At 42.0% G+C, this 13,465-nt stretch overlaps 1 protein-coding gene across 5 annotated transcripts in view; it reads left to right on the top strand.

Annotated features, from left to right (window-relative positions):
• The window catches only part of LOC120048714 (tyrosine-protein phosphatase non-receptor type 6-like), a 33,174-nt gene that overhangs the window by 9,505 nt on the left and 10,204 nt on the right, over positions 1–13,465 (top strand). For 4 of the 5 annotated variants that reach the window (XM_038994879.1, XM_038994882.1, XM_038994880.1 and 1 more), the window contains 9 exons: positions 205–399; positions 2,133–2,322; positions 6,466–6,582; positions 6,799–6,924; positions 9,371–9,467; positions 9,626–9,705; positions 9,891–10,037; positions 10,170–10,301; positions 10,740–10,894. In XM_038994879.1, the coding sequence (XP_038850807.1) occupies positions 205–399; positions 2,133–2,322; positions 6,466–6,582; positions 6,799–6,924; positions 9,371–9,467; positions 9,626–9,705; positions 9,891–10,037; positions 10,170–10,301; positions 10,740–10,894 (1,239 nt within the window). The remainder of the gene's footprint in view (positions 1–204; positions 400–2,132; positions 2,323–6,465; positions 6,583–6,798; positions 6,925–9,370; positions 9,468–9,625; positions 9,706–9,890; positions 10,038–10,169; positions 10,302–10,739; positions 10,895–13,465) is intronic. The other variant, XM_038994883.1, reaches the window with a different exon arrangement.

The following is a 13,465-nucleotide window of genomic DNA, read 5'->3' as shown; positions in this document are numbered from 1 at the left end:
ATTAAATTTGATTTATAGTATATCATCTCTCCTCACTCGTCCTTTCCTCTCTCCTTTTCTTGCCCTCTGTCAGGTACAGATACACTGCATCTCTCTTTCGCTACTTTACTTTAAAATGTTTTACTTAAAACTAGCTTAGGAAGAATTGTCTCCTGTCACTGACTGGCCCATGAATGTCCCCTCTCCCCTGATCTTTGACCCCAGGGTGGGTGAGCTGGTGACCCACATCCGTATCCAAAACACAGGGGACTTCTACGACCTGTATGGAGGGGAGAAGTTTGCCACGCTGTCCGAGCTGGTGGAGTACTACACTGCAGAGAACGGGATCCTGCAGGACAAAGACGGCACCATCATCGAGCTTAAATACCCCTTCAACTGCTCTGACCCCACCACCGAGAGGTCAGTGCACTCTAACCTTTACCCCTAACCCTTAATTCCACCAGAGTCAGTCAGTCAAGTCCGTGTACTCTTGCCTGAAATCTCTATCCCCGAACTTCACCATTCAGAGGCCTGTGCTCTGCTTTCACTGTTCTGCTGAATTTCAAATGTTATTTATCAAACTGAAGCAGATCATATAAAATGCTCCTGAGACATCCAGACATTTTGTAATTTCATACTTTCTTCATCTAAACGCTTTATGTTGAGGATCATAAAGCTTTCAGAAGGAAAGGTCATTCTATGGCCTTTACTTTGAGGCGTGTGTGTGCGTGTGTGTGTGTGTGTAAATCCCTAATGTTCTGCCCTCACTGCCCCTCCTTTCCACGCTCTCTTTTCTCTCTCTCTCACTGTCAGTTTAACTTCCCTTTCTTGCTGCGGTTGGAAACTTTAGGTTTTGACACATTTGAAAACAGTGACCAGACCCTCAATATCTTCCTCTCTCCTAACCTCCATCTCACTCTTGCTCTGTTTCAGTCTTTCTGATCTCTTTCTTGATACCAATATCACAGGTACTGCTGTGATGGTATGCTCTATGGTCTCATTTTAATGCAGAGGTGTCATACTATGATATTTATGCCTCTGTAATTTTCCCACTCATCATTATTCACAGTCCATTCATGATTATCCGTAATCATGGTAGCATCCACATTAATGCAGAAGTGTTTAGAAACATATTGTATTCTTATTTACAATAAAAGTGACTCCACAAAATAATCTGAAACACAACCAAAACTAACTGAAAATGCATCTAACAAGTTAGTAGAGCCATAAGCTTGATGTAGTCATTGCGTGCTAGGAATATGGGGCCAAATATTTGGGGGGACTATGTACAAAAAGTGCTGCAATTTCTAAACGTTGAAAGTACCCTCAAATTCTGCACTTTGGGGTGAGGTATGGGGGGGTTTGGTGATATGGGGTGAGGAATGGGGGTGGGGTGATATGGGGTGAGGAATGGGGGTGGGGTGATATGGGGTGAGGAAGGGGGGATTGGTGATATGGGGTGAGGAAGGGGGGGTGATGTGGGATGAGGAGGGGGGGTAGTTTGTGTGGGGCTCAGGCTATTAATATCATGCTGTCTTGAGCCACGAAATCTTGTCATCAGAATTTTCCGACCGCAATGCAGGAAGTTCAGATGAAGAAATTGAGAACTGCGCCTAAATTTAAACAGCAGGCAGCACTCAGAGACGATCCCCATACCAACGAGTGTAAACTCCCCCACACACACAGACGCATGCACGCAAACACACACTCACACACACTATACTCGCAGGACAGAAATACCTTGCATAAACCCACATACAGTGCATCGGTACAGGCCGTAAATACACATTAGTAACCAAAATGTCCTCAACCATTTATTAAAGTCCTCTACTACTTTCCATTCCAACGCAAAACAGTTACAGAACATTACATTTACATTCACTTTCACTGTCTGTCCGGTAGCACTGAACAAGCTGCAAACCATACTTTTACAGAATAGTACTATACAGCCCTGTTCTAACACACTGGCTTCTACTTTATGAGCTGCTTATTACAACCATGATTAGCTGAATCAGATGTGTTAGAGCAGGGCTGGAGCAAAAGCCTGTACTCACAGCAGCTCTCCAGGAGGAGGGTTGGCCAGCCCTGGTGTAGGGCATAGTGATGTTTCCATTAGAGCTTCATTGACCCCTTCTCTGTCATACACCATACAGGTGGTATCACGGACACCTGTCAGGCCCCAACGCAGAGAAGTTGCTATGGGAACGGGACGAGCCGGGTACCTTCCTGGTGCGGGAGTCTCTGTCCAAACCTGGAGACTTTGTTCTGTCTGTTCTGACTGAGGAGAAGAGCAAGGCATCCAGTGGAGGGAGGAGGGTCTCACACATCAAGATCATGTGCCAGGTGTGTGTGTTTGTGTGTGTGTGCATGCGTGCATGAGTGTGTGTGCATGAGTGTGTGCGAGCATGTGAAAGTGTTCGTGTGTTTTTCTCTAACTCACATTCACACATTCACTCACATTCCCTATTGTAATTCACATTGTAATCTTTGCTATAGTTTTTCTCATATCTGAGTACATCTTGTTATGAAACCAGACCAATTTTCAGTTTCCCCAAAATGTTTATTCTTATGCAACGAATGACCTTCCTGCTTCCAACATCTAGGAGAAAACCTGACAAACATCAAACACACCACCACTACTGTCTCAGCACAGAAACAGTTATGCAAAGTCCAGTCAATATGAACATGGAGGTTTGAGTTTGATAGATATCACTGACCACTTCCGGGTTACAAAAGTTTTACTTAAAAAACAAGTATGCCAAGCGGTTATGTTTTAATTAGTTAGTTACGTATTTATTTGGACCCTTAGGTGATGTGTGAAAATGCATATACGATTCCGATAAAATACATGAGAATTGGTATTCACAATTAAATACTTTATATTCATGTGTGTACAGTAACTACCACTAGAAATAAAAAATAGCATAGTTATTTCCAAGTGCAGAGCTAGACTGTAACTAACTGCGTTCATTCCCAAACCTCCTTTTCGTAGATTCAACATGATCAGCAGCACCATCATGGTTAGGTTATTTTTAGCTGTGGTTCATCTCATTGCAGACATGAGGCGGATTTGAATGAGAAGCATTGTAGGGCTGGAGTCTGGAGAATTCAGGGTCAGAAGATTATCACAGAGGTCATTGAGTCCTGGCACAGGCCCTACCAGGAGCAAGCATCAGGTGCATTTCTTAATAGCTAATAGGAAGTACATTAAAGATATTTTCCGGGTACTTTTGTTTACTTTTTAACTAGTGGTTCTGAAAGTAGCGCCCATGAGCCAAAAGGGGTCCTGGAAATTGCATACTATGTCGCAAATGGGCAGATATGTGCACCATGTCATTGCTCTCTCTCTCTCTCTCTCTCTCTCTAATGTGTATGTGAGTCTTGTTAGCTGTCACTCAAATGGCAAGGGGCTGAAGCTCATTGACTGAAACTTGAATTGCTAGGGGGTTTGCCCACGTGGGTTGTAAATGTATGGAAATTGGTGCAGCACAGCTTCCAGAAAACAGTCTCTTTCAAACTAGAAATTTCGTAGCTAATTGAGGTAAAACGCAATTTTGCTCATAGATTATGCATGAACTACAGATTGACACATCCAGCCCAAAGCGCGAGGTTTAAAAAATACTTACTAGTCACCAAAGTACCAGCGCATGCCTTTAAATGCATGAAGTACACTGGCTGTATCATATTAGATAACATTTATTTCCCTCTTATGTGGAAATTTGTTTTCACGTGCTAAACATAACCAAAGACCCAAAACCACAGTTACCAACAGAACATTATTACTGTGTATTATTGACAGTTTCTATATTCTATATTGTCCCGTGTGTGTGGTGTGTGTGTGTGTGTGTGTGTGTGTGTGTGTGTGTGTGTGTGTGTGTGTGTGTGTGTGTGTGTGTGTGTGTGTGTGTGTGTGTGTGAGAGAGTGTGTGTTTATATACAGTAACAGTCAAAAGTTTGGACACACCAACTCATTCAAGGGTTTTTCCTTATTTTTACTATTTTCATTGTAGAATAATATTGAAGACATAAATGAGGAAATAACACATATTGAATCATGTAGTAACCAAAACAGTGTTGAACAAATCAACATCTATTTTAGATTTTAGATTCTTCAAAGTAACCACCCTTTGCCTTGATGACTGCTTTGCGCGTTCTTTGCATTCTCTCAACCAGCTTCACCTGGAATTCTTTCCCAACAGTCTTGAAGGAGTTCCCACAGGTGCTGAGCACTTGTTGGCTGCTTTTCCTTCACTCTGCGGTCCAACTCATCCTAAACCATCTCAATTGGGTTAAGGTCGGGTGATTGTGGAGGCCAGGCCATCTGATGCAGCACTCCATCACTCCCTTTCTTGGTCAAATAGCCCTTACACAGCCTGGATGTGGGTTGGGTCATTGTCCTGTTGAAAAACAAATGATAGTCCCACTAAGCACAAACCAGACGGGATGGCGTATCGCTGCAGAATGCTGTGGTAGCCATGCTGGTTCAGTGTGCCTTGAATTCTAAATAAATCACTGACAGTGTCACCAGCAAAGCACCCCCACACCATCCACTTCCTTCTCCGTGCTTCACGGTGGGAACCACACATGCGGAGATCATCCATTCACCTGCGTCTCACAAAGACAAGGTGGTTGGAACCAAAAATCTCAAATTTGGACTAATGTCCATTGCTCGTGTTTCTTGGCCTAAGCAAGTCTCTTTAGTAGTGATTTCTTTGCAGCAATTCAACCATGAAGGCCTGATTCACGTGATCTCCTCTGAACAGTTGATGTTGAGATGTGTCTGTTACTTGAACTCTGTGAAGCATTTATTTGGGCTGCAATTTCTGAGGCTGGTAACTAAAATGAACTTATCCTCTGCAGCAGAGGTAACTCTGGATCTTCCTTTCTTGTGGCAGTCCTCATGAGAGGCAGTTGATGGTTTTTGCGACTGCACTTGAAGAAACTTTCAAAGTTCTTGAAATGTTTCTGATTTGACTGACCTTCATGTCTTAAAGTAATGGACTGTCATATCTTTTTGCTTATTTGGGCTGTTCTTGCCATAATATGGACTTGGTCTTTTACCAAATAGGGCTATCTTCTGTATACCAACCCTACCATTTCACAACACAACTGATTGGCTCAAACGCATTAGGAAGGAAAGAAATTCCACAAATTAACTTTTAACAAAGCACACCTGTTAATTGAAATGCATTGCAGGTGACTACCTCATGAAGCTGGATGAGAGAATGCCAAGAGTGTTTAAATGTAACGAGTGTGCTGAGAGTCGGGAAGCAAGTTCAGGGAGTGAGTGTTTTAATAAATAAAATAAACTATGAACACGAAACACAAACGCATCGGCATGAAAACAGAGTCAATAACACCTGAGGAAAGAACCAAGGGGAGTGACAGATATAGGGAAGATAATCAAGGAGGTGATGGAGTCCAGGTGAGTGTCATGAGGCGCAGGTTCGCGAGACGATGGTGACAGGTGTGCGGGATAATCAGCAGCCTGATGACCTAGAGGCCGGAGAGGGAGTATACGTGACAGCAAAGTTGTCATCAAGGCAAAGGGTGGTTACTTTGAAGAATATAAAATATAAAATATATTTTGATTTTGCGCAACACTTTTTTTGTTACTACATGATTCCATATGTGTAATGTCATAGTTTTGATGTCTTCACAATTGTTCTACAATGTAGAAAACAGTAAAAATAAAGAAAAACTGGAATGAGTAGGTGTGTCCAAACTTTTGATTGGTACTGTATATATACATATATATATACTGCCGTGAAAAAGTATTTGCCCCATTTCTGATTTTCTCTATTTTTACATATTTTTGACATTGAATGCTATCAGATCTTCAACCAATACCTAATATTAGATAACGGAAACCTGAGTTTACAAATTAGAAAACAAATTGATACTTATTTTATTTATTTAATTGACATAGTTATGCATCACCCTTACACTCAATAACTGGTTGTGCCACCTTTAGCCGCAATGACTGCAACCAAATTCCACCTGTAGTTGTTGATCAGTCTCACATCGCTGTGGAGGAATTTTGGCCCACTCTTGCATACAGAACTACTTTAACTCAGTAACATTTGTGGGTTATCAAGCATCAACTGCTCGTTTCAAGTTCTTCCACAACATCCCAATTGAGATTAGGTCTGGACTTTGACTAGGCCATTCCAAAACTTCAAATGTGTTGCTTTTTAGCCATTTTCATGCCTTGATTGTTAGTATTGGATCATTGTCTTGCTGCATGACCCAGCTGCACTTCAGCTCACACATTCTCCAGTATAATTCTCTGATACAGAACAGAATTCATGGTTCCTTCTATTAATAAGGCAAGTGGTCCAGGTCCTGAGGCAGCAAAGTATCCCCAAACCATCACACTACCACCACCATGCTTGACCGTTGGTATAGGGTTCTTACTGTGGAATGCAGTGTTTGGTTTTCGCCAGGCATAATGGGACCCATTTTGTCATATATTTATATAAATAGAATGACCAGTACACGGTGGGAGGCACAGGGATGTTTGACACCCTGGCTGACCTGATGGAGCACTACAAACGCAAAGGCATCGAGGAGATGTCTGGAACCTGGGTGCACCTCAAACAGGTAAAGACTTACAGGACTTACAGTTGTAACGCCATGCAGGTCACAAAGTCACCGTGAGTGTTGCAGTCAAGTTACAACCTTACACAGGTCGGAGATACTGTATCTTATAATGGGTTAAAGATCACCTGAATGACAAGTTAGAGCCATATCCGAACAAATCTTGACTTCTTCTCCTCTCCTTCTCTTTCCTGTCCACTCCATCCTTCTCTCCTTCAGCCCTACTTCTCCACCAGAGTGAATGCAGCAGACATTGACAGCAGAGTGAGGCTGCTGGACCAGACGGCTGAGAGAGAGAACGAGGGAGACAAGAAGAGCAAAGCAGGATTCTGGGAGGAGTTTGATGTAAGTCGATGAAGTTTTTGATGGAAGGAAGATGTGATGTTTTGAACAACCCTTCTTAACCTCTTCCTCTCTTTACTCAACCTGGTCTCAGAGCATTTCATATTATTATGTATGTAAATTCCAGACACTCCATTTAGTATGAGATTCGAAGTTTCTTATGGTATGTATTCATTTGTGGGTGACCATCACCCATTTTATATGATATGTTATGAATTACAATTATTATTACATTTTACGAATTTGCAAAACGTACTACATGTTATGAATTTTCAAAAAGTATGATATGTAACGAATTCTAGCAAGGTGGCTAAAAGTGGTCTATGGTTCTTGCAGTCTACTTCCTATGGCTGTAGTTGTGAGACCTTTAACCATTTGATTATAGTTTTTCCTTGCAACACTCTCACTTTGACTTGTCCAACGGAACATGTTTCAAAATGTTTCACCATGTTGCACAAGAGTAAAGGCACATTACATACACAGCTTATATGACCAACCAAATGGTCAAACACAGACACACTAACATTCTGACTACACCGGGCACGCGCGTTCACCATTTTTTATACATTTGCAAAAATGTTCACTGTAGGGATGGTGCCAGGTTTCCTTCAGACGTGACGCTTGGCATTCAGGCCTAAGAGTTCAATCTTGGTTTCATCAGACTCATAGTCTGAGAGTCTTTAGGTGCAAACTCCAAGCGGGCTGTCATGTGCCTTTTACTGAGGGTGAGAGTGCAGAGTGCTGCAGAGATGGTTGTCCTTCTGGAAGGTTCTCCCATCTCCACAGAGGAACTCTGGAGCTCTGTCAGAGCGACCATCGGGTTCTTGGTCACCTCCCTGACCAAGGCCCTTCACCCCCGATTGCTCAGTTTTCCTGGGCGGCCAGTTCTAGGACGAGTCTTGGTGGTTCCAAACTTCTTCTTTTATGGAGGGCACTGTGTTCTTGGGGACGCTCAATGCTGCAGAAACGTTTAAGTACCCTTCCCCAGATCTGTGCCTCGACACAATCCTGTCAAACTCCCATCCTGTAGTCAAGATTACTCTCAAACTCCCATCCTGTAGTCAGGATTACTCTCAAACTCCCATCCTGTGGTCAGGATTACTCTCAAACTCCCATCCTGTAGTCAGGATTACTCTCAAACTCCCATCCTGTAGTCAGGATTACTCTCAAACTCCCATCCTGTAGTCAGGATTACTCTCAAACTCCCATCCTGTAGTCAGGATTACTCTCAAACTCCCATCCTGTAGTCAGGATTACTCTCAAACTCCCATCCTGTAGTCAGGATTACTCTCAAACTCCCATCCTGTAATCAGGATTACTCTCAAACTCCCATCCTGTAGTCAGGATTACTCTCAAACTCCCATCCTGTAGTCAGGATTACTCTCAAACTCCCATCCTGTAGTCAGGATTACTCTCAAACTCCCATCCTGTGCTCATCACTCTCACTTTGATGACCTGAAATCGCTCAAGGTAAAAACAACTGAAGTCACCCAGATCAAGATGGGGCTTATCCACTAAACTGTATAGCCTGTCCCCAGATATCTATATGTAATTATTTCAGCCACATTAGAGACACCCTCTAGTACTCCACTAGAGGGAGCTCTACTGACTTTATTCCCTGTTGATTCAAGAGCTCCATGGGGAAAAACTCTTTCCTCTAGTCCAGTGGTTCCCAAACTGTGGGGTCGGCATTAAAAAAAACATATATATATATTTAAAGTGAACTCAGTCCAGTTTTAAACTTACTCTTGAAAGAGTCAAGTTCCTCTTGTCGTGTCAGTCATTGCAGACCTTAGAGAGCTATTTATAACTTGTCAGAAATGTCCAGATCAACTAGCCCATGTCAGATATTTTTTAATTTAGTTTTTTTAGCCCATAGATATTGTTGTATTTTTTTTTGTCACTCAAATATCACATAAATACACTGTAGACGTGGCAAAATGTATAGAATTGCAAGAAAAAGTTGCTTTAAAACTGCTACATTTTCTTTGCACCCCATGACAAAATGTGTAGAATTGCAGGAAATAAGCTTTAAACCTGCAAAATTCTCTCCACCAACAAGAGGGGTTTGAACAGTTTGTGTCATGAACAGTGCTTGTGCACATAGAAATAGATGTGGTGTGCGCGCGGGGCTCGGGATGTTCCCAAATGCTGGAAGGGGGGCCCAGAGTGAAAAAGTTTGGGAACCCCTGCTTTAGTCTGTGGCAGTACTGTGGAACAAATTAAACATTTGTCATTAGAGAATAGCTTTAAGGTGTCACTTAAAAATGGTTGAGAAATGTCATGGCTGTTAAAGGGTATTTTTATTTTCAAGAAGTGACCCGTTTAAAGGCCCCTCTATACTGTTGGTTAAGTAATTGAATGCTTGTTGATGTTTTTAAAATTGTATTGAGCTTACAATGACTATCCTTCTCTTTCTCTCCTTCTCTCTCTTTCTTGTTCTTTTCAGGCCCTTCAAAAGCAGGAGACAAAGGTGAAGAAGAGCAGAGAAGAAGGGATGAGACCAGAAAACAAAAGCAAAAACCGATATAAGAACATCCTTCCCTGTAAGAGCATCTACTTCTAAAGTGCAATGATATAGCCTCTTATCTTTTACCCATCTTCTTTACATTTTCTCTTCCATTTATATTATCTCTGTCTGATACATCCCCTCATCTCTCTCTCACATCCTTCCATCTCTACACTCATCCTATTCTCCTCCCAGTTGATGAGACCAGGGTCATTCTGTCATCTGGAGACCCCGATATCATTGGCTCAGATTACATCAATGGCAACTATGTGACAGTAAGTACATGTTATGTCACCTTGTAGTCTCAACATCAAATGATAAACCACTGTTATGAATCCATAACAAGTCTAAACATGATTATGTTTTAATTAATATGATCAGAGACTATAATTGCAATGGGCTTTGTCTCCATGTAGACAATATTTTACATATTTTACTAACTTTCTCCGTCTCGTTGTAGAATAAGCTGCAGGAGCCCGGTGACCAGAAGGTGTACATCGCCTGTCAGGGCTGCCTTGCAACAACTGTCAACGATTTCTGGCAGATGGTGTGGCAGGAGAGGACAAGGGTCATCGTCATGACAACCAGGGAGGTCGAGAAGGGACGGGTTAGTGACTTAAGAGTGTTACTGAGAATTTGAAAGCATTTTCTTTTACATTGTATGATTTTAATATTATAACATAGTATAAACTACCCATCTCATTTTCCTCAAACCATTTCTCCATGTTTGTTTATGCAGAATAAATGCGTGCCATACTGGCCAGAAATGCAGGGCTCCAAAGAGGTGGGGCCGTATGTGGTCACTTGTGTCTCTGAGAGAGATGCCACTGACTACAAGATCAGGGTTATGGAGATCTCCCCTCTGGATCAGGTAGGTACCACTGTTGGCTCCACTCATCATCACCTCTCCTACCTCTGTTACCACTGTCATCATTGTTACCTCTGTCATCATTGTTACTACTGTCATCATTGTTACCTCTGTCATCACTGTTACCTCTGTCATCACTGTTATCTCTGTCATCACTACCATCATTGTCATTACTGTTAACACCTCTGTCATCTCCAATACTGTCATATCATCACTATCACCACTGTTACCATTATCTTCACTGTCATCACTGTTACCATTGTCACCACTGCATCACTGTTACCGTTATCATCACTGTCATCTATGTCATCTCTGTCATCACTGTCATCACTGTTACCTCGGTCATCACTGCAGTCACAGATTAGCTGAGTTTACAGTATTACTCATGTCTCTCCTCTTTGTCTCTTTCCTCTCTCCTCCTCTCCTCCTCGTCTGTCCCAGTCGGACTTGGTCCGTACTATCTGGCACTACCAGTACCTGAGCTGGCCCGACCATGGAGTTCCCGAGGAGCCAGGAGGGGTGCTCAGCTTCCTCACTCAGGTCAACTCAAAACAGGCCGAGTTCACCAACGCCGGGCCAATGATCATCCACTGCAGGTATATTCTAGCTGTCTTCCAGCTGTATTCTTGCTATATTCCAGCTGTATTCAGGAAGATAAGTGTCAGTTCTATCCATTCTCCATTGTCTAGAATACATGATAAGAACTTCAGATGATGTTGTTTTTCCAGGATTAAGATTAGTTGTTAAGATTAGTTGCGGTTAGGGTTGCGAAGTGTCGGAAACGTTCCGGTAAATTTCCAGAATTTTTCCGGAAATTTCCATCGGAAATTAAGCCTGGGAACTTTGCTTAAATTCATCAAAGAAGTTGGCTTATAACAGTGAACCTTTTTTGTGGGATACACATAAGGAAATTCTAGGTCTTGTGGCATATTTTGGTTCTACTATTCCCAATTGAATTGGAACCCTCTGCATGCACAGTGCACTCTTCCATCACATGTACAGCTGATCCTCAAGATCTTACACACTAATGAGATGCTATTGAGCCCACACTACTACACTGTCTGAGCCAAGGACTACATGCTTTCTGGTAAGTTTTGATTACAATACTGGGTGGGGTGAATATATTTTATAGGACATACATGATTTTTTGTTAACTAGTAAATAGTAGCCAACAGAAAGTGTGTTTAAATAATTTCTAACTTGTTAACAATTTCTGCTAGTTAGTTTTTGCTACCATGTGGGTTTTAGCTTGCTTTAGCCTGCTAATTCACCTGTTTCCATACATGTTTCATTTTAAAACATTTATCTTACAAAGGAGTTGTTTAATCTAGCTGCTTAACTATTTATCTGTACATGAAATTGTTTTTTGTTTTTTTTACTCATTTTTTTCTAATCTCTACAGGAAAATGCCACTATCTGATGTGTGGAGACATTTCACTGTAGCTAATGTAGAAGGAAAAGCTGTGTACATTTGCAAATACTGTGCCAAATCATATGTGAAGAATGCAACAAAGATGCAGAACCATCTGGCCAAGTGCATAAAGTTCCCTCAGCACTCACATTAAGCAACCTCTGACAAAAGTCCCTCTACTTCTATTCAAGGTGAAAATGATGAATCAGACACCTTATCGATAGCAACAGCTCATGGTCCTCCTGGAATTAATTTTTTTGACTCAATGGAGGAACGTAGTCAGAGAAATGCTGATGAATGTCTTGCTCGAGCTGTGTATGCAACTGGTTCACCTCTGATGCTTACAGGCAATGTGTATTGGAAGAGATTTCTGAATGTTCTTCGGCCAGCATACACCCCTCCAACCAGACATGCTTTATCTACTAATTTGCTGGATGCAGAGTTCAACAGAGTTCAAGTGAAGGTCAAGCAAATCATTGAGAAAGCAGACTGTATTGCAATCATCTCTGATGGGTGGTCGAATGTTCGTGGGCAAGGAACAATTAACTACATCATCTCCACCCCTCAACCATTATTCTACAAGAGCACAGACACAAAGGACAACAGACACACCGATCTCTACATTGCAGATGAGCTGAAGGCAGTCATCAATGACCTTGGACCACAGAAGGTATTTGCACTAGTGACAGACAATGCTGCGAACATGAAGGCTGCTTGGTCTAAAGTGGAGGAGTCCTACCCTCACATCTCACCCATTGGCTGTGCTGCTCATGCATTGAAAACAATGGATACACTCTACAAGAGAGCAAAGGAAATGGTTAGGTATGTGAAGGGTCAAGTTATAGCAGCAATCTACCTCACCAAGCAAAGTGAGAAGAATAAGAGCACCAAATTGAAGCTGCCCAGCAACACCCGTTGGGGTGGTGTTGTCATCATGTTTGACAGTCTCCTGGAGGGAAGGAGTCTCTCCAAGAAATGGCCATATCATAGTCTGCTGATATGGACAGCCCCATCAAGAGGATCTTCCTGGATGATGTATTTTGGGAAAGAGTGGTAAGCAGCCTGAAACTCCTGAAACCTATAGCAGTAGCCATTACACGGATTGAGGGAGACAATGCCATCCTGTCTGATGTTCCGACTCTGCTTGTAGATGTAAGAGAAGAAATCCGTACTGCCCTGCCCACTTCACTGTTGCTCCAAGCAGAGGAAACTGCAGTTCTGAAATACATCAAAAAGCGTGAAGACTTCTGTCTGAAGCCCATACACGCCACAGCGTACATGTTGGTGCAGAGATCAACCAGGCCTATGGTGTCATCACTACTGTCTCTCGCCACCTTGGCCTGGATGAGGGCAAGGTTCTTGGCAGTCTGGCAAAGTACAATCAATTTTGTTAGGGCTAATTGGAAAAGCTGTTAAAAAGAGGACATTGTATTCCTTTTTCTTTTGTACTCCCTGACGAAGGCCATGCAGCCGAAACGCGTAGGTTTAAAAAAAAAAAAACTTTGTTTCTATTGAACATGCCATACTAATAAAGGCATTTTAATTAATTATATGAAGAGTGCCTTGGTCCTCCTTTCTTTTTTATATGCTTTTTTTTGTTGTTCAGTGAAATCATCCCATGTGAAAAGCCAACTCATTTAATTAAAGTTCAATTCGTAACTAAATCGTTTTTTTATTTCTATTGGAAGGATTTAATAATTTACAATTATGCCTACTTATGATAAGGTAAAAGGTTTATGTTTCTGTCTCCATATGA

The sequence above is a fragment of the Salvelinus namaycush genome, chromosome 5, assembly GCF_016432855.1.
Source record: "Salvelinus namaycush isolate Seneca chromosome 5, SaNama_1.0, whole genome shotgun sequence".
Lineage (NCBI taxonomy): Eukaryota > Metazoa > Chordata > Actinopteri > Salmoniformes > Salmonidae > Salvelinus > Salvelinus namaycush.
The sequence above is the reverse complement of the archived record's forward strand: the minus strand, read 5'-3'. Positions and strand labels throughout refer to the sequence as shown.